The sequence below is a fragment of the Ranitomeya variabilis genome, chromosome 6 (genome assembly GCF_051348905.1).
Source record: "Ranitomeya variabilis isolate aRanVar5 chromosome 6, aRanVar5.hap1, whole genome shotgun sequence".
Taxonomy (NCBI): Eukaryota; Metazoa; Chordata; class Amphibia; order Anura; family Dendrobatidae; genus Ranitomeya; species Ranitomeya variabilis.
The window spans coordinates 241,724,993-241,750,289 of NC_135237.1; the positions used below are offsets into that span (position 1 = coordinate 241,724,993).

At 43.8% G+C, this 25,297-nt stretch overlaps 1 protein-coding gene across 2 annotated transcripts in view; it reads right to left on the reverse strand.

Annotated features, from left to right (window-relative positions):
- Positions 1–11,410: 11,410 nt before the first annotated feature.
- The window catches only part of SDHA (succinate dehydrogenase complex flavoprotein subunit A), a 207,780-nt gene continuing 193,893 nt past the window's right edge, over positions 11,411–25,297 (reverse strand). For both annotated transcript variants that reach the window (XM_077269529.1, XM_077269531.1), the window contains exons 14-15: positions 18,369–18,479; positions 11,411–11,634 (exon numbers count right to left, since the gene is read on the reverse strand). In XM_077269529.1, the coding sequence (XP_077125644.1) occupies positions 11,548–11,634; positions 18,369–18,479 (198 nt within the window). In that variant the 3' untranslated portion in view covers positions 11,411–11,547. The remainder of the gene's footprint in view (positions 11,635–18,368; positions 18,480–25,297) is intronic.

Consider the following 25,297-nt stretch of genomic DNA (forward strand, 5'->3'; position numbering starts at 1 on the left):
ATTTCTACTGGTCTAATGTCCATTCCTTGTGTTCTTTAGCCCAAACATGTCTCTTCTGCTTGTTGTCTGTCCTTAGCAGTGGTTTCCTAGCAGTTATTTTACCATGAAGGCCTGCTGCACAAAGTCTCCTCTTAACAGTTGTTGTAGAGATGTGTCTGCTGCTAGAACTCTGTGTGGCATTGACCTGGTCTCTAATCTGAGCTGCTGTTAACCTGCGAATTCTGAGGCTGGTGACTTGGATACACTTATCCTCAGAAGCAGAGGTGACTCTTGGTCTTCCTTTCCTGGGGCGGTCCTCATGTGAGCCAGTTTCTTTGTAGCGCTTGATGGTTTTTGCAACTGCACTTGGGGAGACTTTTAAAGTTTTCCCAATTTTTCGGACTGACTGACCTTCATTTCTTAAAGTAATGATGGCCACTCGTTTTTCTTTACTTAGCTGCTTTTTTTCTTGCCATAATACAAATTCTAACAGTCTATACAGTAGGACTATCAGCTGTGTATCCACCAGACTTCTGCACAACACAACTGATGGTCCCAACCCCATTTATAAGGCAAGAAATCCCACTTATTAAACCTGACAGGGCACACCTGTGAAGTGAAAACCATTCCCGGTGACTATCTCTTGAAGCTCATCAAGAGAATGCCAAGAGTGTGCAAAGCAGTCATTAAAGCAAAAGGTGGCTACTTTGAAGAACCTAAAATATAAGACATATTTTCAGTTGTTTCACACTTTTTTGTTAAGTATATAATTCCACATGTGTTAATTCATAGTTTTGATGCCTTCAGTGTGAATTTACTATTTTCATAGTCATGAAAATACAGAAAAATCTTTAAATGAGAAGGTGTGTCCAAACTTTTGGTCTGTACTGTATGTGGCTCATTCTTTTGTTATTTTTATTTGGGTTTTATTAACCTCTGATGAAAGTTGGGACTTTATATACAGCATCATGTTTATAGTCATTATAGATATCCTACATTGCAAAATGCAACCAAACAGCAAAGTTTCACTGCAGCTTTTTAGTTGCAAGTGAGGTTTTGTTCCATAAATGGATTTTTTTTTTTACTGCAAGCACTGACATTTGGGTTTCTGAAGGAGATATCTGCCCGATAAATGCAATCCAGTGGAGCATAATGGGATTTATGTGTTTATTTACCACCATGGTGCCATACAAGTTTCTTCTGAAATGTAAGGACAGCATTACTGAAATGCAAATTCCAAATACACTTAATACCCTTGTGTGCCTCATGTTGTAGTGTTAAGCGTACTGTATTAGGCGATTTATTAAACAAAAAAAACACTATCGGAAATGTATAACATATCTTAAATATAAGAGGAAATGAAGGTACATCCAGCAAGGGGTCCTTGTGAAAATACATAAAAACTCCAAAGTAACTATTGTTTCTTGCCGTACTACAAGACCTTCTGTGCAGAGGAGATTCTCGGACCATGGGTGAGCTGAATATCAGGTTACTGCAAGGTTTCCTATGACTTTTATATATTAGTTATAGTTGCGACAAAGGAATGTCAAATATACACTTGCCATATATCTGGCTATTAATCTTATTGGCAGGTTTGAACTACACAATATAGAGGCAAATATAACAAACTAAATAAATATATTGCTAACTGCATCAAGTATTATCTGGCCACACAGGGTTAAATAAACAGGTCATTCACCTCCTCAATCCTAAAGGCCCCGTCTCACTAAGCGATTTACCAACGATCACGACCAGCGATATGACCTGGCCGTGATCGTTGGTAAGTCGTTGTGTGGTCGCTGGGGAGCTGTCACACAGACAGCTCTCTCCAGCGACCAACGATCAGGGGAACGACTTCGGCATCGTTGAAACTGTCTTCAACGATGCCGAAGTCCCCCTGCAGCACCCGGGTAACCAGGGTAAACATCGGGTTACTAAGCGCAGGGCCGCGCTTAGTAACCCGATGTTTACCCTGGTTACCAAAAAAAACAAACACTACATACTCGCCTTTCGGTGTCCAGGTCCCTTGCCGTCTGCTTCCCGCTCTGACTGAGCCGCCGTACAGTGAGAGCAGAGCGCAGCGGTGACGTCACTGCTGTGCTCTCACTTCTCACTGTACGGCCGGGAGTCAGTGAGAGCAGGAAGCAGACGGCAAGGGACCTGACGGACATCAGAAGGCGAGTATGTACTGTTTGTTTTTTTTTACATTTACGCTGGTAACCAGGGTAAACATCGGGTTACTAAGCGCGGCCCTGCGCTTAGTAACCCGATGTTTACCCTGGTTACCAGTGAAGACATCGCTGGATCGGTGTCACACACACCGATTCAGCGATGTCAGCGGGGCCTCAACGACCGAAAAAAGGTCCAGGCCATTCCGACACGACCAGCGATCTCACAGCAGGGGCCTGATCGCTGGTACGTGTCACACATAGCGAGATCGCTATGGAGGTCGCTGTTGCGTCACAAAACTTGTGACTCAGCAGCGATCTCGCTAGCGATCTCGCTATGTGAGACGGGGCCTTAAGCTGGTAGCAGTGGTTTCACTTTCAGAAAGAAAAGGCTTAAGCCCCCGTCTCACTAAGCGAGATCGCTGCTGAGTCACAAGTTTTGTGACGCAACAGCGACCTCAGTAGCGATCGCGCTATGTGTGACACGTAGCAGCGACCAGGCCCCTGCTGTGAGATCGCTGGTCGTGTCGGAATGGCCTGGACCTTTTTTTGATCGTTGAGGTCCCGCTGGGTAGCACACATCGCTGTGTTTGACACCTTACCAACGACCTCGTTGACGACTCAGACACTGAATCGTCATAATAGCTCCCATGTGACATCGTTGTACAGGTCGCTACAGGTCGCTGGTGAGATGTCAAACAGTGAGATCGCAGCAGAGATCGTTGGGAAGATCTCACTGTTTGACATCTCACCAGCAACCACATAGCGACGCAGCAACGATCCCTGACAGGTCGTATCGTTGTCGGGATCGCTTTAGCGTCGCTAAGTGAGACGGGGCCTTTACAGTGACTTGATCTGCAGAAACCCATACTAATGAGAATGAAAACATGTACAAATCGATACCAGCATTCACCTTCCTAGCTTTGTCTAGGATTGATGGACAGAAGGTCCTCATTCAGCAACCATTGAGACACATAATGCCATCAGCTGCATAGAGGTACAGACATGTATTTCCACCTGTATAACATGGTAAGAAACTCTTAATATAAACACTAACCGCAGTGACTAAGGAGACTGGAAATATTCCGTGCACTTGGCAGCACAGTGTGGGATGACAAGCAAGCTCTACAATACGTTTTAAATATTAAAACATAATCCGAAAATACCATTATGCCTGCTCTGCACAAGCCTAAAAGAACACAACATAAACCTCTAAAATTAACGAATCAGTAATATTGAGGAGAGGTCAGAAACCAAATACACACAAGGCAAACTGGAGTTTTAAAATATGGAAGCATCTGTGTTTCACAAAGACTTAAATGGACATTTTCCATCTGCAAAAGGGCAGATAGCTGCTGCAATAAAAAAAAAGTGCACATTTTAAACATCCATGTGATTACCTCTATAGAGAGTAACATAAGCTCTATATTCCGCACTGCAAAATACATATCTAATAATGATGAAGAATAGGCTTCTGTGGATGGGTTCCTATACACTAGAAGAATGAGTGTATACGAAAAAAAACTGACTAATTTCTTAAAGAAGCACTCCCATCAAAGTTTTCATTCTAACACATTGCAATCACCACAATATACAGTTAGGTCCATATATATTTGGACAGAGACAACATTTTTCTAGTTTTGGCTATAGACAATACCACAATGAATTTTAAACAAAACAATTCAGATGCAGTTGAAGTTCAGACTTTCAGCTTTCATTTGAGGGTATCCACATTAAAATCGGATGAAGGGTTTCAGCTCCTTAACATGTGCCACCCTGTTTTTAAAAGGACCAAAAGTAATTGGACAGATTCAATAATTTTAAATAAAATGTTCATTTTTAGTACTTGGTTGAAAACCCTTGGCTGGCAATGACTGCCTGAAGTCTTGAACTCATGGACATCACCAGACGCTGTGTTTCCTCCTTTTTGATGCTCTGTCAGGCCTTTACTGCGGTGGTTTTCAGTTGCTGTTTGTTTGTGGGCCTTTCTGTCTGAAGTTTAGTCTTTAACAAGTGAAATGCATGCTCAATTTGGTTGAGATCAGGTGACTGACTTGGCCATTCAAGAATATTCCACTTCTTTGATTTAATTAACTCCTGGGTTGCTTTGGCTTCATGTTTTGGGTCATTGTCTATCTGTAGGATGAAACGACGACCAATCAGTTTGGCTGCATTTGGCTGGATCTGAGCACACAGTGTGGCTCTGAATACCTCAGAATTCATTCGGCTGCTTCTGTCCTGTGTCACATCATCAATAAACACTAGTGACCCAGTGCCACTGGCAGCCATGCATGCCCAAGCCATCACACTGCCTCCGCCGTGTTTTACAGATGATGTGGCATGCTTTGGATCATGAGCTGTACCACGCCTTCGCCATACATTTCTCTTTCCATCATTCTGGTAGAGGTTGATCATGGTTTCATCTGTCCAAAGAATGTTCTTCCAGAACTGTGCTGGCTGTTTTAGATGTTTTATAGCAAAGTCCAGTCTAGCCTTTTTATTCTTGATTCTTATGAGTGGCTTGCACCGTGCAGTGAACCCTTTGTATTTACTTTCATGCAGTCTTCTCTTTATGGTAGATTTGGATATTGATACGCCTACCTCCTGGAGAGTGTTGTTCACTTGGTTGGCTGTTGTGAAGGGGTTTCTCTTCACCATGGAGATTATTCTTCTATCCTCCACCACTGTTGTCTTCCGTGGACGCCCAGGTCTTTTTGCATTGATGAGTTCACCAGTGCTTTCTTTCTTTCTCAGGATGTACCAAACTGTAGATTTTGCCACTCCTAATATTGTAGCAATTTCTCGGCTTGTTTTTTTTCTGTTTTCGCAGCTTAACCCCTTCCCGACCTTTGACGCCACGTAGGCGTCATGAAAGTCGGTGCCAATCCGACCTGTGACGCCTATGTGGCGTCATGGAAAGATCGCGTCCCTGCAGATCGGGTGAAAGGGTTAACTCCATTTTCACCCGATCTGCAGAGACAGGGGGAGTGGTACTTCAGCCCAGGGGGGGTGGCTTCACCCCCCCATGGCTACGATCGCTCTGATTGGCTGTTGAAAGTGAAACAGCCAATCAGAGCGATTTGTAATACTTCACCTATGAAAATGGTGAAATATTACAATCCAGCCATGGCCGATGCTGCAATAGCATCTGCCATAGCTGGAGACCCCGATCTGCCCCCCCCCACCGCCACCGATCGCCCCCCCAGTCGTCCTTTCTGCCCCGATCTCCTGTCCGCTCCCCTCCTCCCTCCTGTCCGCTCCCCCGGTCCTCTTGTCCGCTCCCCCGGTCCTCCGATTCCCCCCCCCCGTGTTCCGATCCCACCCCCCCATACTTACCTAGCTTCGATGTCGCTCCCGTTGTCCGGCTGTCTTCTCCCTGGGCGCCGCCATCTTGGAAAATGGCGGGCGCATGCGCAGTGCGCCCGCCGAATCTGCCAGCCGGCAGATTCATTACAAGTACATTTTGATCGCTGTGGTAGGTTCTATCGCAGCGATCAAAATAAAAAAATAATAAAACCCCCCTTTATCACCCCCATAGGTAGGGACAATAATAAAATAAAGAAAATATTTTTTTTTCTTTTTCCACTAGGGTTAGGGTTAGAACTAGGGTTAGAACTAGGGGTAGGGTTAGGGTTAGGGTTATGGCATGTGCACACAGTGCAGATTTGGCTGCGGATCCGCAGCGGATTGGCAGCGGATCCGCAGCGGATTGGCCGCGGATCCGCAGCGGATTGGCCGCGGATCCGCAGCGGATTGCCCGCGGATCCGCAGCGGATTGCCCGCGGATCCGCAGCGGATTGGCCGCGGATCCGCAGCGGATTGGCCGCGGATCCGCAGCGGATTGGCTGCGGATCCGCAGCGGATTGGCTGCGGATCCGCAGCGGATTGGCCGCGGATCCGCAGCGGATTGGCAGCAGATCCGCAGCGGATTGGCCGCTGCGAATTCGAAGCAGTTTTCCACCAGGTTTACAGTACCATGTATCCAGAAAAGAATATAATGGGCACACTGTAGAGTTCAATGAAGAAGGTGCTGGCTAGACATCCAAAGTCAAATACACAAAAAGTAGCCGCACTCAAGTCTTGGAAATGTGGAAAATTTTCTTTGTTTTTTATTCAAGTGTACAAGCACCACCAAGTGAATATACAGAAACAACAAGTGGTTGCGGACCATTAGGAACGTTTCGACCTGACGCGGTCTTTTTCAAACCTCACTTTGGTAAGAGGAGTGGTTTAGAAGGAAAGGAAAATAGGAAGAGAGTCCCCCAGGACAGCTCACAGTAGACTTCAGGAATAAGATGTCCGTCTTATTGGTGGTGCAGCACTCACTCCTCTTACCAAAGTGAGGTTTGAAAAAGACCGCGTCAGGTTGAAACGTTCCTAATGGTCCGCAACCACTTGTTGTTTCTGTATATTCACTTGGTGGTGCTTGTACACTTGAATAAAAAACAAAGAAAATTTTCCACATTTCCAAGACTTGAGTGCGGCTACTTTTTGTGTACAGTACCATGTACACCTATGGAAAACCAAATCCGCTGTGCCCATGGTGCGGAAAATTCCGTGCAAAAACGCTGCGTTGTATTTTCCGCAGCATGTCAATTCTTTGTGCGGATTCCGCAGCGTTTTACACCTGTTCCTCAATAGGAATCCGCAGGTGAAATCCGCACAAAAAAACACTGGAAATCTGCTGTAAAGCCGCAGGTAAAACGCAGTGCCTTTTACCTGCAGATTTTTCAAAAATCGTGTGGAAAAATCTCACACGAATCCGCAACGTGGGCACACAGCCTTAGGGTTAGGGTTGGAATTAGAGTTAGGGTTGGAATTAGGGCTAGGGTTTGAAATAGGGTTAAGATTAGGCTTGTGGTTAGGGTTACGGATAGGGTTAGGGGTGTGTTGGGGTTACAGTTGTGGTTAGGGTTGGGATTAGGGTTACGGTTGGGATTAGGGTTAGAATTAGGGTTACGGGTGTGTTGCGGTTAGGGTTGTGGTTAGGGGTGTGTTGGGGTTAGGGTTGTGATTAGGGTTATGGCTACAGTTGGGATTAGGATTAGGGGTGTGTAGGGGTTACTGTTGAAGTTAGAATTGAGGGGTTTCCACTGTTTAGGCACATCAGGGGTCTCCAAACGCAACATGGCGCCACCATTGATTCCAGCCAATCTTGCGTTCAAAAAGTCAAATGGTGCTCCCTCCCTTCCAAGCCCCGACGTGCGCCCAAACAGTGGTTTACCCCCACATTTGGGGTATCAGCGTACTCACAACAAACTGGGCAACAAATATTGGGGTCCAAATTCTCCTGTTACCCTTGTGAAAATAAAAAATTGCTTGCTAAAACATCTTTTTTGAGGAAAGAAAAATGATTTTTTATTTTCACGGCTCTGCGTTGTAAACTTCTGTGAAGCACTTGGGGGTTGAACGTGCTCACCACACATCTAGAGAAGTTCCTTGGGGGGTCTAGTTTCCAAAATGGGGTCACTTGTGGGGGGTTTCTACTGTTTAGGCATATCAGGGGCTCTGCAAACGTAACATGATGCCCGCAGACCATTCCATCAAAGTCTGCATTCCAAAACGTCACTACTTCCCTTCCGAGCCCCGGCATGTGCCCAAACAGTGGTTTACCCCCACATATGGGGTATCAGCGTACTCAGGAGAAACTGGACAACAACTTTTGGGGTCCAATTTCTCCTGTTACACTTGCAAAAATAAAAAATTCTGGGCTAAAAAAATATTTTTGAGGAAAGGAAACACATTTATTATTTTCACGGCTCTGCGTTATAAACTTCTGTGAAGCACTTGGGGGTTCAAAATGCTCACCACACATCTAGATAAGTTCCCTTGGGGGTCTAGTTTCCAAAATGGAGTCACTTGTGGGGAGTTCCTACTGTTTAGGCACATCAGGGGCTCTGCAAACGCAACCTGATGCCCGCAGAGCATTCCATCAAAGTCTGCATTTCAAAACGTCACTACTTCCCTTCCGAACCCCGACGTGTGCCAAAACAGTGGTTTACCCCCACATATGGGGTATCAGCGTACTCAGGAGAAACTGGACAACAACTTTTGGGGTCCAATTTCTCCTGTTACCCTTGGGAAAATAAAAAATTGTGGGCTAAAAAATCATTTTTGAGAAAAGAAAAATTATTTTTTATTTTCATGGCTCTGCGTTATAAACTTCTGTGAAGCACTTGGGGGTTCAAAGTGCTCACCACACATCTAGATTAGTTCCTTGGGAGGTCTAGTTTCCAAAATGGGGTCACTTGTGCGGGAGCTCCAATGTTTAGGCACACAGGGGCTCTCCAAACGCGACATGGTGTCCGCTAATGATTGGAGCTAATTTTCCATTCAAAAAGCCAAATGGCGTGCCTTCCCTTCCGAGCCCTGCCGTGCGCCCAAACAGTGGTTTACCCCCACATATTGGGGTATCATCGTACTCAGGACAAACTGGACAACAACATTTGGGGTCCAATTTCTCCTATTACCCTTGGGAAAATAAAAAATTCTGGGCTAAAAATCATTTTTGAGGAAAGAAAAATTATTTTTTTATTTTCACGGCTCTGCGTTATAAACTTCTGTGAAGCACCTGGGGGTTATAAGTGCTCACTATGCATCCAGATAAGTTCCTTGGGGGGTCTAGTTTCCAAAATGGGGTCACTTGTAGGAGAGCTCCAATGTTTAGGCACACAGGGGCTCTCCAAACGCGACATGGTGTCCGCTAACGATTCGAGCTAATTTTCCATTCAAAAAGTCAAATGGCACGCCTCCCCTTCCGAGCCTTGCCGTGCACCCAAACAGTGGTTTACCCCCACATATGAGGTATCGGCGTACTCAGGAGAAATTGCCCAACAAATTTTAGGATCCATTTTATCCTGTTGCCCATGTGAAAATGAAAGAATTGAGGCTAAAAGAAATTTTGTGTGAAAAAAAAGTACTTTTTCATTTTTGCGGATCAATTTGTGAAGCACCTGGGGGTTTAAAGTGCTCACTATGCCTCTAGATGAGTTCCTTGGGGGGTCTAGTTTCCAAAATGGGGTCACTTGTGGAGGAGCTCCAATGTTTAGGCACACAGCGGCTTTCCAAACGCGACATGGTGTCCGCTAACGATGGAGATAATTTTTCATTCAAAAAGTCAAATGGCGCTCCTTCCCTTCCAAGCCTTACCATGTGCCCAAACAGTGGTTTACCCCCACATGTGAGGTATTGGTGTACTCAGGAGAAATTGCCCAACAAAATTTAGGATCCATTTTATCCTGTTGCCCATGTGAAAATGAAAAAATTGAGGCTAAAATAATTTTTTTGTGAAAAAAAGTACTTTTTCATTTTTACGGATCAATTTGTGAAGCACCTGGGGGTTTAAAGTGCTCACTATGCTTCTAGATAAGTTCCTTGGGGCGTCTAGTTTCCAAAATGGGGTCACTTGTGGGGGAGCTCCAATGTTTAGGCACACGGGGGCTCTCCAAACACGACATGGTGTCCGCTAAAGATTGGAGCCAAATTTTCATTCAAAAAGTCAAATGGCGCTCCTTCCCTTCCGAGCCCTGCCGTGCGCCCAAACAGTGGTTTACCCCCACATATGAGGTATCAGCGTACTCAGGACAAATTGGACAACAACGTCCGTGGTCCAGTTTCTCCTTTTACCCTTGGGAAAATAAAAAAATTGTTGCTAAAAGATCATTTTTGTGACTAAAAAGTTAAATGTTCATTTTTTACTTCCATGTTGCTTCTGCTGCTGTGAAACACCTGAAGGGTTAATAAACTTCCTGAATGTGGTTTTGAGCACCTTGAGGGGTGCAGTTTTTAGAATGGTGTCACTTTTGGGTATTTTCAGCCATATAGAACCCTCAAAATGACTTCAAATGTGAGGTGGTCCCTAAAAAAAATGGTTTTGTAAATTTTGTTGTAAAAATGAGAAATCACTGGTCAATTTTAACCCTTATAACTTCCTAGCAAAAAAAAAAAATTGTTTCCAAAATTGTGCTGATGTAAAGTAGACATGTGGGAAACGTTATTTATTAACTATTTTGTGTCACATAACTCTCTTTTAATAAAAATTCAAAATGTGAAAATTGCGAAATTTTCAAAATTTTAGCCAAATTTCCATTTTTTTCAGAAATAAACTCAGAAATTATCGACCTAAATTTACCACTAACATGAAGCCCAATATGTCACGAAAAAACAATCTCAGAATCGCTAGGATCCGTTGAAGCGTTCCTGAGTTATTACCTCATAAAGGGACACTGGTCAGAATTGCAAAAAACGGCAAGGTCATTAAGGCCAAAATAGGCTGGGTCATGAAGGGGTTAAGGATGGCTTGTTTCACTTGCATGGAGAGCTCCTTTGACCGCATGTTTACTTCACAGCAAAACCTTCCAAATGCAAGCACCACACCTCAAATCAACTCCAGGCCTTTTATCTGCTTAATTGAGAATGACATAACGAAGGGATTGCCCACACCTGTTCATGAAATAGCCTTGGAGTCAATTGTCCAATTACTTTTGGTCCCTTTAAAAACAGGGTCGCACATGTTAAGGAGCTGAAACTCCTAAACCCTTCATCCAATTTTATTGTGGATACCCTCAAATGAAAGCTGAAAGTCTGAACTTCAACTGCATCTGAATTGTTTTGTTTAAAATTCATTGTGGTAATGTCTATAACCAAAATTAGAAAAATGTTGTCTCTGTCCAAATATATATGGACCTAACTGTATAGCACTGTGTACTTACAATTGCTCATTCTGCCTTTCTACCCAGCTAATTCTTCTCTTTCCTCTGCCCATTGTAGAAACAAGAAGTTTCTTTTCCCTGAATAAATCATTCCCCTCAACACCTGACAACTGCTCCCTTTTCCCTTTGCCAGGGACTTTTGCAGATACTCATGAGTCATACAGAGAAAACAGATTTCCTGTCACTACACAGAGCTTAGAAGGATTCCAAAAACATACCGATAGGGAATTTAGATTGTGAGCCCCATCGGGGACAGCTATGATAATGTGTGCAAACTGTTAAGAGCTGCGGAATATGTTAGCGCTATATAAAAATAAAGATTATTATTATTATTATTAAGGATTCAGCTGGTCAGTTTTTAATCACGTGAGGTCATGAACCTAATGGAAAACAGAAGAATTACCGGGGTAGAAGGGAAAATTGTAAGCACACAGTGCTGTATAATATGATGATTGCAGTATACTAACTTTGATAGGAGTACTACTTTAAGGTAGAGTAAAAAATAAAATCCAAAGCTCCATCAAGCAAAGTGTAGTAATGAGGACATGCAGATTTCAAAATAAAGTTAACTTTAATGGCCAGGGATCAGCAAGATGGCAAACGGCGGAGTATTTTGCATATTCACTGAATTGTCAGAAAGCTACTATACACAACAAATTAGCGTTCACGGTCAGAGAACGGTGTGGAATTTAGTAGGATCGAATGGCAGGAGGGACTGAAGCACAGTCTTGCTCGTCCAGGGTTGAGTCAATTACTGGTCTGTATTGTAAAGTGACCTAGAGAGAAAACAAAAAAACAGGTTTCACAAGCAGAATAATGTTAGGGCACAGAAGAAAACATATGAAGCCAAGTTGTTATATAGCAGCCTATAGGATATCTTTCCCAGTATGTATTTTCCATAAGATTTGAAACTTAACTCTTTCCAGAAATACTATGGACAATGAAGGTTTTCTGTTTGACACCAAGCTTATTTTCATTCCAGGTTTGACTCCACACCTTCGGTTTAAATTTTGCTCCTTTCGTTTAAGGGTGTATGTCCACGGGCCGGATTACATCCAGAATAGCTGCGGATTTGCATACAACCGCAGCGTTCAACCGGCAGCGTCCAGATGTTACAGCATAGTGGAGGGGATTTTTTAAAATCCCGTCTCCACTATGCGTGCGAACACGCATCCGGCGGCCCTGCGTTTATGGACATGCGGCGAGTCTTTTTAGAACGCAGCATGTCGGTTTACCTTACAGCGACGCTCCGTAGCCGCAAAGTAAATAACAGGGCCCTATGTATGAGGTGCGGAGATTCCAGATGTGTGCAATGAACACATCCGGAATCACCGCTTGTACAGAAAGGGGCGGCGCTTTGGGTGGAGCGAGATTTCTGCTCCGTCCAAAGCGCAGTCATTACGGACAGTGGACACATACTCTTACACTTAAAATTGAATGAGTTGATTGTAGGTGAGCAAACTTAAATGTTATTGCATGTGCACACACAAATCTGTGGCCAGCCCTGCTATTACTATGCAGAGTCACAGTGGACTCACTTAAAGGTTAAGGTTTTCCTTTCATTCCATGTACAGTACAACAATAATGATACCAGTCGTACCAATGAATGACAATATGTAAAATTTATGTGTATATTCTAAAAAGAGGTCTCTGTAATTTCACATTTTTGTTGCTGTTAAATGCAAATTTTGATAACTACCAAACGCTGTTGTCAGAATAAGCTCACTGATGGATTCACAATTCAAGGGGTATTATCATAATATCAAATTGCTTTAGCTAGTTAAACCTGGACAGACTGAAGATATGGATAAACTTTTTACATCAGATGTCTCTGTTCTTAAAAAAAAGTGCAACATAGTGATCATGGGAAATTTTAGCTATCCAGATATTTGTTGGGAAACTCTCCCAGGCAAAAGTAATGGGTCCAGAATATTCTCATCTTTTCTTGGGACAACTCTTTCAAAAGGTAAAAGAGAGAACAAGAGGAACTACAATCTTGAACCTTATTCTTACCAAGGAGGAAATGTTTGAGGAAGTAAAGGAAGCTGGGAATTTAGGAGGCAAGGATCAGGCTATCCTTGAATTTTGGATTACAAGAGGGGTAAGACCAGTGAGGACTCCAACTTTAAGGTTGGACTTCAGAAAGGCAGACTTTAATGGACTCAGAAAGCGGGAAGCAAAGGTCCAATGGCTGGATGTACTGAAGGACAGAAATGTCCAAGAAGGATGGGAGATTTAGCTAAATGAAATTCTCACTGTGCAATCTGTAACAATCCCAAAAAGGAAGAATTGGAAGCATTTAAAGAGACCAGGATGGATGAATACAGAAATTGTTGAAAAGGAAAAAAGAAATGTATATTAAATGGAAAGAGGGGGGCATATCTAAAGAAGAATATAATGTTGTCTGCAGGTAATGCAGAGCAAGTGATAGAATAGCTAAAGCCAGTAATGAAGTAAGGCTTGCAAGGGAGACCAAAAGGATTTGGGGGTATGTCAAAAGCAAAATAAAAGTCAAAGATACTATAGGATTTTTACAGGATGAAAAGGGTGAAGTGGTCAAAAATGATGATGAGAAGGCCGAACTTTTAAATTCCTATTTCACACTTATATTCGCTAAGAAAGCAATTGTAACATCAACTGATCTTCATGGTGCCATAAAAGGAATAAAAGAATCCACACGATCTATAAAACAGAGAGTTGGTGAGGGAACACTTCGCTAATTTAAATGTATTTAAATCTCCTGGTCCAGATGACTTACAGCCTAAGGTCCTGAAAGAGTTAGCAGAGGACATTTCAGAACCACTAGCCAGAATCTTTGAAAAATCCTGGAGAACAGAAGTCCCAAAAGATTGGAGAAGGGCAAGTGTTGTCCCTATCTTCAAAAAAGGAAAGAAGATGGAGCCTCAAAATTAAAGAACAGTGAGCCTCACTTCTATTTACTTCTATACCAGGAAAGATTTTTGAACAAATTATTAAACAGCATGCATGTAAGTACTTGTATAAGAATACAATGATTAACCAGAGCAAGCATGAGTGTGTAGCCAACAAGTCATGCCAGACTAATCTAATTTCCTTCTTTGATGGAATCACTGACTGAGAGGATTAGGGAAAAGCAGTAGATATAGTATATCTCGACTTCAGCAAAACATTTGACAATACTATCTTTATTGAAAAAATGACCAAGTATGGAACTGACAAGGCTACGGTTAGGTGGATTCATAAGTGGCACAGTAATTGTACTCAAAGAGTGGTAATAAATTGTTGCACATAAAATTGGAATAGCGTTTCAAGTGGGGTACCGCAAGGCTCTGTCCTGGCCCGAGTGGTGTTGTTCAAAATTTTAATAAATGATCTAGTTAAGGGAACTATAGGTAAACTAATCAAATTTGTAGACAATGCAAAACTAGGAGGGACAGCTAACACTAGAGTAGACAGAGAAAGGATTAAGAAGGATTTAGATAAGCTTGAACTATGGGCAGCGAATAATAGAATGGTATTTAACCCAGAAATGCAAGATTCTAAAGGTACCTTCACACTAAGCGACTTTGCAGCGAGAACAACGACGATCCGTGACGTTGCAGCGTCCAGGATAGCGATCTCGTTGTGTTTGACACGCAGCAGCGATCTGGATCCCGCTGTGATATCGCTGGTCGGAGCTAGAAGTCCAGAACTTTATTTCTTCGCTGATCACCCGCTGTCCATCCCTGGATCGGCATGTGTGACGCCGACCCAGTGATGTGTTCACTTGTAACCAGGGTAAATATCGGATTACTAAGCGCAGGGCCGCGCTTAGTAACTCGATATTTACCCTGGTTACCATTGTAAAAGTAAAAAAAAAAAAAACACTACATACTCACATTCTGATGTCTGTCACGTCCCCCGGCGTCCACAGGGTTACGCGCTGCTGCTCAGAGCTTCCCGCACTGACGGTGTCAGCGCCGTCAGTAAAGCAGAGCACAGCGGTGACGTCACCGCTGTGCTCTTCTTTACGGCCGGCACTGACAGTCAGTGTGGGAAGCTCTGAGCAGCAGCGCGTAACCCTGTGGACACCGGCGGGGGACGTGACAGACATCAGAATGTGAGTATGTAGTGTTTTTTTTTTGTTTTTTTTTTACTTTTACAATGGTAACCAGGGTAAATATCGGGTTACTAAGCACGGCCCTGCACTTAGTAACCCGATGCTTACCCTGGTTACCCGGGTGCTGCAGGGGGACTTCGGCATCGCTGAAGACAGTTTCAATGATGCCGAAGTCGTTCCCCTGATTGTTGGTCGCTGGAGAGAGCTGTCTGTGTGACAGCTCCCCAGCGACCACACAACGACTTACCAACGATCACGGCCAGGTCGTATCGCTGGTCGAGATCATTGGTAAGTCGTTTAGTGTAACGGTACCTTAAATCTGGGCAAGAAAAACAAAAGTGACATCTACAGAATGTGAAGAACAGAACTAAACAGTAGCACATGTGAAAAATACTTAGGTACACTAACAGATCACAGACTGCACATGAGTCAACAGTGTGATGCAGTAGCAAAAAAGGCAAACACAGTTTTAGGTTGTATTAAGAGAAGCATAGAGTCTAGATCACATAAAGTAATTATCCCCCTCTACTCCTCCTTGGTCAGGCCTCATCTGTAATACTGTTATCCAGTTCTGGACACCACGTTTAAAAAAAAAAACCATTGAAAAACTGGAGCAAGTTCATAGAAGAACTACTAGGATGGTGAGCGGACTGCAAAGTATGCCCTACGAGGAATGGTTAAAGGACCTGGGAATGTTTAGCTTGCAAAAAAAGCAAAAAAAAAGGCTAAGAGGCAACTTAATAGCTTTCTACCAATATCTGAAAGGATGTAACAGTGTAGAGGGATCATCCTTATTCTCATTTCCACATGGAAATATGAGAAGCAATGGAATGAACGGAAAGGTACAAAATACAGATTAGATATTACAAAAAACTTTTTGACAATGAGGGTGATCAATGGGTGGAACAGGCTGCCACGAGAGGTGGGGAGTTCTCCTTCAATGGAAGTCTTCAAACAGAAGCTGGACAGACATCTGTCTAAGATGGTTTAGTGAATCCTGCGCTGCATTGAGCCCCCTGGACACGATGACCCTTGTTGTTCCTCCCAACTCTAGCATTCTAGGATTCTATGAAAATAAGCAAGTTTGCAAATGGCTTGCGTTATCGGCCGTAATGCTCCTGACAACTTACATAGGGTACAACTAGATTCCAAGGAGATCAACCACCAGAGTCTGGCCGAGTATGTGCAGCAGTTAGATTCCAGAAGAGGGGCTAAAGAGGCATTCTCAAGCGGTTTCTTAACAGCACACAACTCTGCAGTCTAATTACTTCATGATTGTAGGGGGGGAAGGCACTACTCTTAGGCCATGTGCACACGTTCAGTATTTTTCACGTTTTTTCGCTATAAAAACGTGATAAAAACGCGAAAAAAATGCAAAAAAAACCGCTTACATATGCCTCCCATTATTTTAAGTGTATTCCGCATTTCTTGTGCCAATGTTGCATTTTTTTCCACGAAAAAAATCGTATCGCGGAAAGAAAAGCAACATGTTCATTAAATTTGCAGAATTGCGGGGATTCCGCACACCTAGGAATGCATTGATCTGCTTACTTTCCGCATGGGGCTGTGCACACCATGCGGGAAGTAAGCAGATCATGTGCGGTTGGAACCCAGGGTGGAGGAGAGGAGACTCTCCTCCACGGACTGGGCACCATATAATTGGTTAAAAAAAAATTATTAAAATAAAAAAATAAGTCATATACTCACCTTCGATGGCCCCCGGAGTCTTCCCGCCTCTCATCGGTGCATGCCGCCGCTTCCGTTCCTATAGATGGTGTGTGTGTGAAGGACCTGCGATGACGTTGCGGTCACATGACCGCGACGTCATCGAAGGTCCTGCACACACACCATCTATAGGAACGGAAGCCGCTGAGGAGATCGGCTGTCTGCAGGTGAGTATAACCATTTTTTTAATTATTTTTAAACATTCTATCTTACTATTGATGCTGCATAGGCTGCATCTATAGTAAAAAGTTGGTCACACTTGTCAAACACTATGTTTGACAAGTGTAACCAAACTGTCAATCAGGAAAACTTTAGCATTCTGCAAGCTAATTACGCTTGCAAAATGCTAAAAAAAAAACGGGAGAAAAAACGGGGAAAAAACGGGGAAAAAACGCAAAAAAAAAAATGCGGATTTCTTGCAGAAAATTTCCGGTTTTCTTCAGGAAATTTCAGCAAGAAATGCTGACGTGTGCACATACCCTTAGAGTGACAGTACTCATCTGTTTTCTTCGGCTAAGGTCATTGCTCTGAAGTGTATACTGTTATCACTATATTTGCATACAGAAATAACTGAGGTTTTGAAGGAAAAAGCCCATGGCTCAAGAAAGAACTGTGATTAGGAGAACTGCTGTGGACACTGCCGATGCTGGGAGTGGGAGCCTTGTGATTATGCCGAACTCATAGCAGCTTGATCAGGAGTTGAAAGTGAGCGAGAGAGGTAAGCCTTTAACTGCTCTATTGAAATCAGTGGGCTGGAGAAGGCTTTCCGGGATCTCCCTTTGTTAAACTCCCCTCACTTGCTGCCACTGTGGGCAGTGGCATCTAAATAGATACAGTGCTGGAACCAATGCTTGGTCTGGTCCCAGCACATACAATAGAAGATCAACTGTGTATAACAGCTAAATTCTTCTGCAGATGGCAAAGGCATAACACCTGAGCGCAAACTCCATGGCATAACTGTATGCCCAATGGCGGGAAATCACCAGCAATTTGGACATGCAGTTACACCTATTCAAAGGAAGGGGTTAGTAAAATTTCAGGTTGCGTTCATGTGGTCAGGTTTTTGAAGATAAAGGCCAGTACTAGATTCAAGAGGTCTGTTCTTCAAAGGCGTCTTCTGTTTATGATCCATTCCTGGCTTTGACTTCAAAAACTGCATACAAAACCTAAATGTAGAAACATATTCCTACTGAGGGTTATTTCACACATACTGGGGAGGATTTATCAAGGAAAATAAAGCAGAATTTACATAGAAAAAGTTGTCTTTCATGACAAAGGGGCCTGGCCTTGCATGCAACAAAAATGTGCCTAAAGGAAGCTAAAAAAGGGTGTTAAACTTAGACTAAACAGTCTAAAAATATGCCAAATTTACCAAACAGAATGAACCAATAAGATAAATCTGGTACACTTTAAGAGCGTCTAGTCTAAGTTTGCAATGTTTTTTTGTTTTGTTTTTTTTAAACCAAAGACCGAAGTGTATTCTAAAAGAATGTGAAATATACTAGATAGACTTTTGCTTCTCCTTGCTCTATTCACTTCTGGCTTAAATAAAAAAAAGGTCCAAACTAGGGCCCCATAACATGCATATGGGCATGTATTGGCGATACAATTCTGTTAAGGGAGTTGCTAAAGTTGTAATACTGGCAAATATAACATACAGAAGATCTTTTTTTTTTGCCCCAGTCCTGTATGGTGCAGTCAAATTACCTTGCCCTTCTGATCAACAAATGATAGTGTATGCTTTCTCCAATGTTCTTCAATGGGTTTCTTCTGCTGTCCTTGTAGTGGCTTAGAGAAATCATATTCATCAATTCTGACCTAGAAAGAACAAACCCATAAAAGACCTAATCAGTCATTCTAATCTTTCTGAAACTGAATGGGACACAGGAGCTTATACCACTCCACCACTGAATAGTGCCCTAATATTAAATGTAAAAAGAGGTTGGCCACTTTTACTTAACTTTAAGGCTGTGTGCACACGTTGCGGATTTTGATGGGGATCCGCAGTGTTTTTGGATGCGCAGCATTGCATCACATCCGCATTGTAGTTCACAACCAATGTTAGTCAATGGGAAATTCAGAATTGGTGTGCACCTGCTGCGGAAAAATCCACGTGGATTTGCAGCGTTTCTGCAGCGTTTGTGCACCCATTGACTTCCACTGAGTCAGTCAAATCCGCAGCAAAACTGCAAGTGTAAAAAGATTTGCGGTTTTGCTGCGGAGTTGCGTGAGAAAAACGCTGCAGATCATGGAGAGGAAGAGTGTGTGTGTGTGTGTGTGTGTGTGTGTGTGTGTGTGTGCAAAGATGTGCGTGTCTGTATGTATCTGTGTGTGTCTGCGGGTGTGTGTGAGTCTGTGTGTAGGCAGGCATAGTCAGATGGGACTTCTACTCCCATCAGGCTATGTCTGCTGTCACATAGAACAGTGACAGCATTAGCCGATGATGGGACAGTAGTCCCATCATCCGGCTACTATGTTGAATAGTAAAAAGAAAAAAAAAAAAACACATACAGTACATACTCACCAAACAGCTAATCCCAGACGCCCTCGATTGCCTGCAACAAAATATTAAATAATAAACCAACAGTAAACTCCCTGTTCCGATGTAATCCATTTAATAACGAGTATCCCAAGATGATCTCCTGTGTAGAGCTGTCACATCGGGAGATGTGACTGTTCTACAGGGCTTCGGTGATACAGTGACTGGAGGTGACTCTGCCGCCTAGAGGTCACCGGAGTTCATACTGTCGTTTGCAGCACCGCGTACGTAAGAAAATTCTCATGCAGCGGTAGTGCCATAAAGTGAGAGCACGTACTCTGGTGAACTACACTGAGGGAGTATTATCTCTGGTCAGTGTATCATCGGAGGCCCCTGTAGAGCGTTCCTGATGTGACAGGAACAGTGTGTTGTGTTGGTTTATTTTTTTATTTTTTGCAGGAGAACGAGGGCGTCGCATGGATTAGCTGTATAATAAATATGGGAAACGGTGTGGTGCTTTATTTCATTAAAATACTTTATTCTGGCTGTGTCTTTACTTAACCTATAACAACTATAGGATTAGCAATGGATAGGTGTCTCATTGTCACCTCTCCATTACTAAGCCGGGCTTGATATCACCTTACAAAACAAAGGTGACATCAACCCAACAACCATTACCCCACTTGCCACCGCTACAGGGCAAGTGGGAAGAAAGAGGCTAAGTGCCAAAATTGGCGCATCTTAGAGAAGCGCCATTTCTGGGGCGGCTGAGAGATGGTGTTGGTAGCTGGGGGGGAGCAACATCCATGGCCCCTTCCTAGGCTATTAATATCAGCCCACAGCTGTCTGCATAGCCTTTTCTGGTTAAAAAGTATTGGGGGACCACACATCATTTTTTGAGGGGCTCCTCTATTTTAATAGCCAGTAAAAGCTAAATATACAGCTGTGAGCTTTTTTTAATAGCCTGGGAAGCTCCATGGGTATTACCTCGTTCCCAGGCTATAAACATCGCCCCCCAGTCGCTGGCTTTCCCTGTCTGGTTTTGAAAATTGTGCAGGAGCCCACGCCTCTTTTTTTTTTTTTTTTTACATTAAACAGACATTGCGTTTAAGGCCGGGGTCACACTTGCGAGAAACTCACATAAGTCTCGCACCTCACTACCTGGCATCGGAGTGTGCGGCTGCATGTATTTCTATGCACCTGAACGCTTCAATCCGAGTGTGAGCGGCAGTACTGAGGTGCGAGACTCGTGCGAGTTTCTCGCAAGTGTGACTCCGGCCTAACGCAGATTTTGTGTGTCTGTCTGTCTGTCTTCGGGCTTGGTATTGTATATCTATCTATCCATATCTATCTATCTATCTATCTATCGATATTCACCTATATTTGTTTTGTATGTATAAACATATTTGAAGATGGTAAGTGATGATATTAAGGTATTCAATGGAGTATGTAGAAGAAGAGGTTGGACAAAGAAATTACATAACAATTCTTTTTTTTTCTGTTAAATAATCCGGTAGCTGCTACTGCGCATGCGTCGATGGCACCATCTTACTGGAGTAGAAAAAAAATTTCCTCCTCCAAGATGGAACGGTCTGTGCAGTAGCAGCTATCGGATCACAGCTAGACACAGATAGCTGCTATTGCGCAGGCGGCACCATCTTGGAGGATTTTTTTTTCTACTCCAGTAAGATGGCGCATGTGCAGTGGCAGCTATCGGATCACAGCTTGACACCGATAGCTGCTACTGCGCAGGCGTGACGGGCTCTATTTTCAAATTGATTTTTTTTTTCCCCATAGTTGAATAACGTTAAGAAAATGTATTATTGGCACACTAAACTTGCGATTATGCTGCAGAGCAGGTGCCACAGCCGGCACCTGCTTGCAGAAGAGTTTTTTGTCTCTTTCTTCAGTATGTTAGGTATTCATTATGCAAACTAAGAGACGCGTCAGTGAAGGATCAGTGACCTGTCAGCAATGTGCATTATGAATATCTAATCAGAGCACCACATACACCAACCACACGAGCATACCATTAACTAAAAACTGAAAATAAATATTAAAAAACAACCATATGACGGATTTCATCAACTAAGGTAATCAGTATAATGGTACCGACCTGACACTGCACAATCCTGCTGACAGGTTCCCTTTAAGGACCATAAAATCACATCCGCAACATAATTGTTAAAATAAATATAAAATGGCCAAACTCTTCACATTTCAAGAGCAACACAACTACTGTTAGCATGTAGCTAAGATTGCATTATGAATACATTCAATAAGGTAAGTAAAGCAAGTGCCAATTCCTCTTACTGAGAAAACAGTGGCGCACATCACTCATTCAATAATATGAAAGCTACCATATTTTTCGGACTGTAAGACACTTTTTACCTCAAAAAATATGGAGGAAAATGGGGGTGCGTCTTATAGTCTGGATGTACCTGCTCTGGCTGTAGTGGGGGAGCAGCAGCGGCGGAGCAGCGGGTTACAGGAGGCAGGAGCCGACGGCTGCGGCTAACTCCTGTGCCCGCTGCTAAAGAGAAATGAATATTCACTGCATTCCACGCCCATGGGCGTGGAGGTCAGGGAATATTCATTTCTCTTTAATGGCATCCTGCTATAAATGGCCCCATCCTTTTCCCGGTATAATTGGCCCCCAGCCTGATATGCAGGGCCCCATCAGAAAAATATTTAAAAAAAATCAAAACCATTCCACTTACCTTCTCTGCGCTCCTTCGCAGAATCTTGCTTCGGTGCCAGCAGCTGCTTCATGCTTGTAAGCAGCGCATAGTGGGGACGTCATGCACTGCTTACAAGCCGAACACAGCTGCCAGAATACTCACTGCTCTGCACGCCGGGACTATGTGTGTGGAGAGCAGAGAGTATTCATCGCTCTTCAGTAGCAAGCAGTGTCAGCCGCAGGCTTCCAGCAGCTGCTGGGCATTGACGTGTGCCCCCTACTAAAGGGAATGATTATTCACTGCTCTCCTCTCCCATGGGCGTGGAATGCAGCGAATATTCATTCCCTTTAGCAGCGGCACACATGAACGCCCGGCAGCTGCAGGAAGTGCCCTGCATCTGTGGCTGACACTGTGCTCGCTACTAAAGAGCAATGAATACTCACTGCCCTCCGCGCACAGTCCCGGTGTAAGTGTAAAGGTTTTGTTTTTTTTTAAAGATTTTTCTGATAGGGTTATGCATACAAGGATAGGGATGGGGACCAATCATACCAGGATAAGGATGGGGCTCTGCATACCAGGGCAGAGATGGGGGCCCTGCATACCAGGATGGGTATGGGGGCCAAAAATACCAGGATAAGGATGGGGCCATGCATACCAGGACAGAGATGGGGCCCTGCATACCAGGATGGGGATGAAAGTAACCATTCCTACCAGGATAGGGATGAGGGGTACATGCCTACCATGCTAGGGATGAGGGGACCAGGCATACCAGGATGGTGATGAGAGGGCCATGCATACCCGGGTAGGGATGAGGGGGCCATGCAAACCAGGATAGGGATGAGGGGGCCATGCATACCAGGATAGGGTTGAGGGGGCCATGCATACCAGGATAGGGAGGAGGGGGTCATGCATACCAGGATAAGGATGATGAGGGAGGCATATATACCAGGATAGGGGATATTAAGTACAGAATTGACCACATTTTTTGCTTAATTTTTTTTTATAATTTCCTCCTCTAAAACCTAGTAGCGTCTTATGGTCTGGTGCATCTTATAGTCTGAAAAATAAGGTACTTTACACATATGTCATGGATAGCCCTGCTATTTAACTGTTAAAAAGATGACGTCACAGCCTATGGGTTACTAACGTCAGTGTGAGGCAGCAGTCATCCATTTATAGGCTAAATTTTCCACTGTTTAGCCGATAAGTCACAAAAGGCTATTGAGAACCCCATGAAATATCATATAAAAACACAGCAGTCACTAATGGATACCATAATAAATATCTGTAAGACATACCTTGTCTGAAATGCTGTGACTTTCTACTACTATATATAAGCCCTTCCTTTACCTTCTCTGTCTTTGCATAGGCCATAATGGAAAAGGGTTTTGCTAAATTATTGACCCCTCCCACAGCAACCAAGTTTCATTTTTGAACTTACATTTTTCCCTCCCCTTCTACCCGAGCCATCATTTTTTATTTTTCTGCTGACAGTGATATAACGGCAGGTGTTTGTGGGATGAGTTGCAGCTTTGAATGACATCATTCATTTCACTATGCAATGTAGTGGAAAATGGATTTTTTTTTCACAGCGCTCTCTACACAGAAAAATGACCAGACAACATAATTCTCCCGGTGAGTACAATTATGCCCATACCAAAGTTCCACAGTTCAGTTGTTTTTTTATTTTAGCAGTGAATATCAATTCAGAAATTTGTAAAAGAAAACAAAAAATTACCATTTTCCGAGACCTATAACTATTTAATTCTTTAATCTGTGGAGCTGTATGAGCACTTGTTTTATATTGACTATATTGATTGATTGACCATTTTGGGGTACATACATGTACCAACCCTGAAGCCATGGGATTCTGTGAAGCATGCCTCTTGCTGCCATGGTAACCTATCAGCAAGACATAACTTTTTTATTTTCCTGACAATATGGCCATATGACTTGCTATGAAGACTTGCTAAAACTGACCTGTCATTATGATTCTCCAGGTCATTACGAGTTCCCAGATATCAAACATGTATAAGTTATTTTTTATTTAAGTGGTGAAAAAAAAATCCAAAGTTTGTAAAAAAAAAGTTGCCATGGGCATGGTTTACAACGCGCTTCCAGCACATGCATGTTAAACGCTGTCAAAGATTGACAGTGGCATTTAACATGTTAACATCAGCGGGTGTATCGCGATTCCACCCACGGCTGTGCTGGAAAAGCTCCACAATATTATAACACCATACTGCACGCACTCTCTCCCCTATGATATTCCCTGGAGCCTATGTTATCACAAGACCGCACTCAGTATTCAGCCCAATAGCCTCCAACATCATTGGTACAAATCGCACATATGACTGCATCTATCTACTCCCCGTTTAGGGCAGTCCTATGCCCTCACTGGGACACATTCACCAACGCAAACCGCGCATGCGCGGTGTTCTGCACACCGTGCGTCGCGTTACTTCTGGTCCGGGGAGGACACTTCCGGTCCGGCGGTGATTGCGGCGTCATTTAAAGCTGCCGCTCCTCCACACCCAATGCAGGCACACTCAGCAAGGCGTGGGAGCGCCGCTCGCCCAGACAGAACGGATCATTGCAGGTAAGGCTACGTTCACATTTGCGTTGTGCTGCACAGCGTCGGCGACGCAACGCACAACGCATGCAAAAAGCATGCACAACGCAGTGTTTTGTGACGCATGCGTTCATTTTTTGCATGATTTTTGGCGCAGAAAAAACTGCATCATGCAGCGTCCTCTGCGCCCTGACAGTTGCGCCAAAATGACGCAAGCGTCACAAAACGCAAGACAACGCATGTCCATGCGCCCCCCATGTTAAATATAGGGGCGCATGACGCATGCGTCGCCGCGGCTGCGCCCGACGCTGCGCCGCACAACGCTAATGTGAACGTAGCCTAATTGAACTATTTCCCCTTGGGGCATAACGCTGCGCCCCCAATGACTACTGCACATGAACTTAGGGTACTGTCACACAGTGGCACTTTTGTCGCTACGACGGTACGATCCATGACGTTCCAGCGATATCCATACGATATCGCTGTGTCTGACACGCAGCAGCGATCAGGGACCCTGCTGAGAATCGTACGTCGTAGCAGATCGTTTGGAACTTTCTTTCGTCGCTGGATCTCCCGCTGTCATCGCTGGATCGTTGTGTGTGACAGCGATCCAGCGATGCGTTCGCTTGTAACCAGGGTAAACATCGGGTTACTAAGCGCAGGGCCGCGCTTAGTAACCCGATGTTTACTGTGGTTACCAGCGTAAAAGTATAAAAAAACAAACAGTACATACTTACATTCCGGTGTCTGTCCCCCGGCGTTCTGCTTCTCTGCACTGTGAGCGCCGGCCAGCCGGAAAGCGAGCACAGCGGTGACGTCACCGCTGTGCTTTCCGGCTGGCACAGACACAGTGGAGAGAAGCAGAACGCCGGGTGACAGACACCGGAATGTAAGTATGTACGTT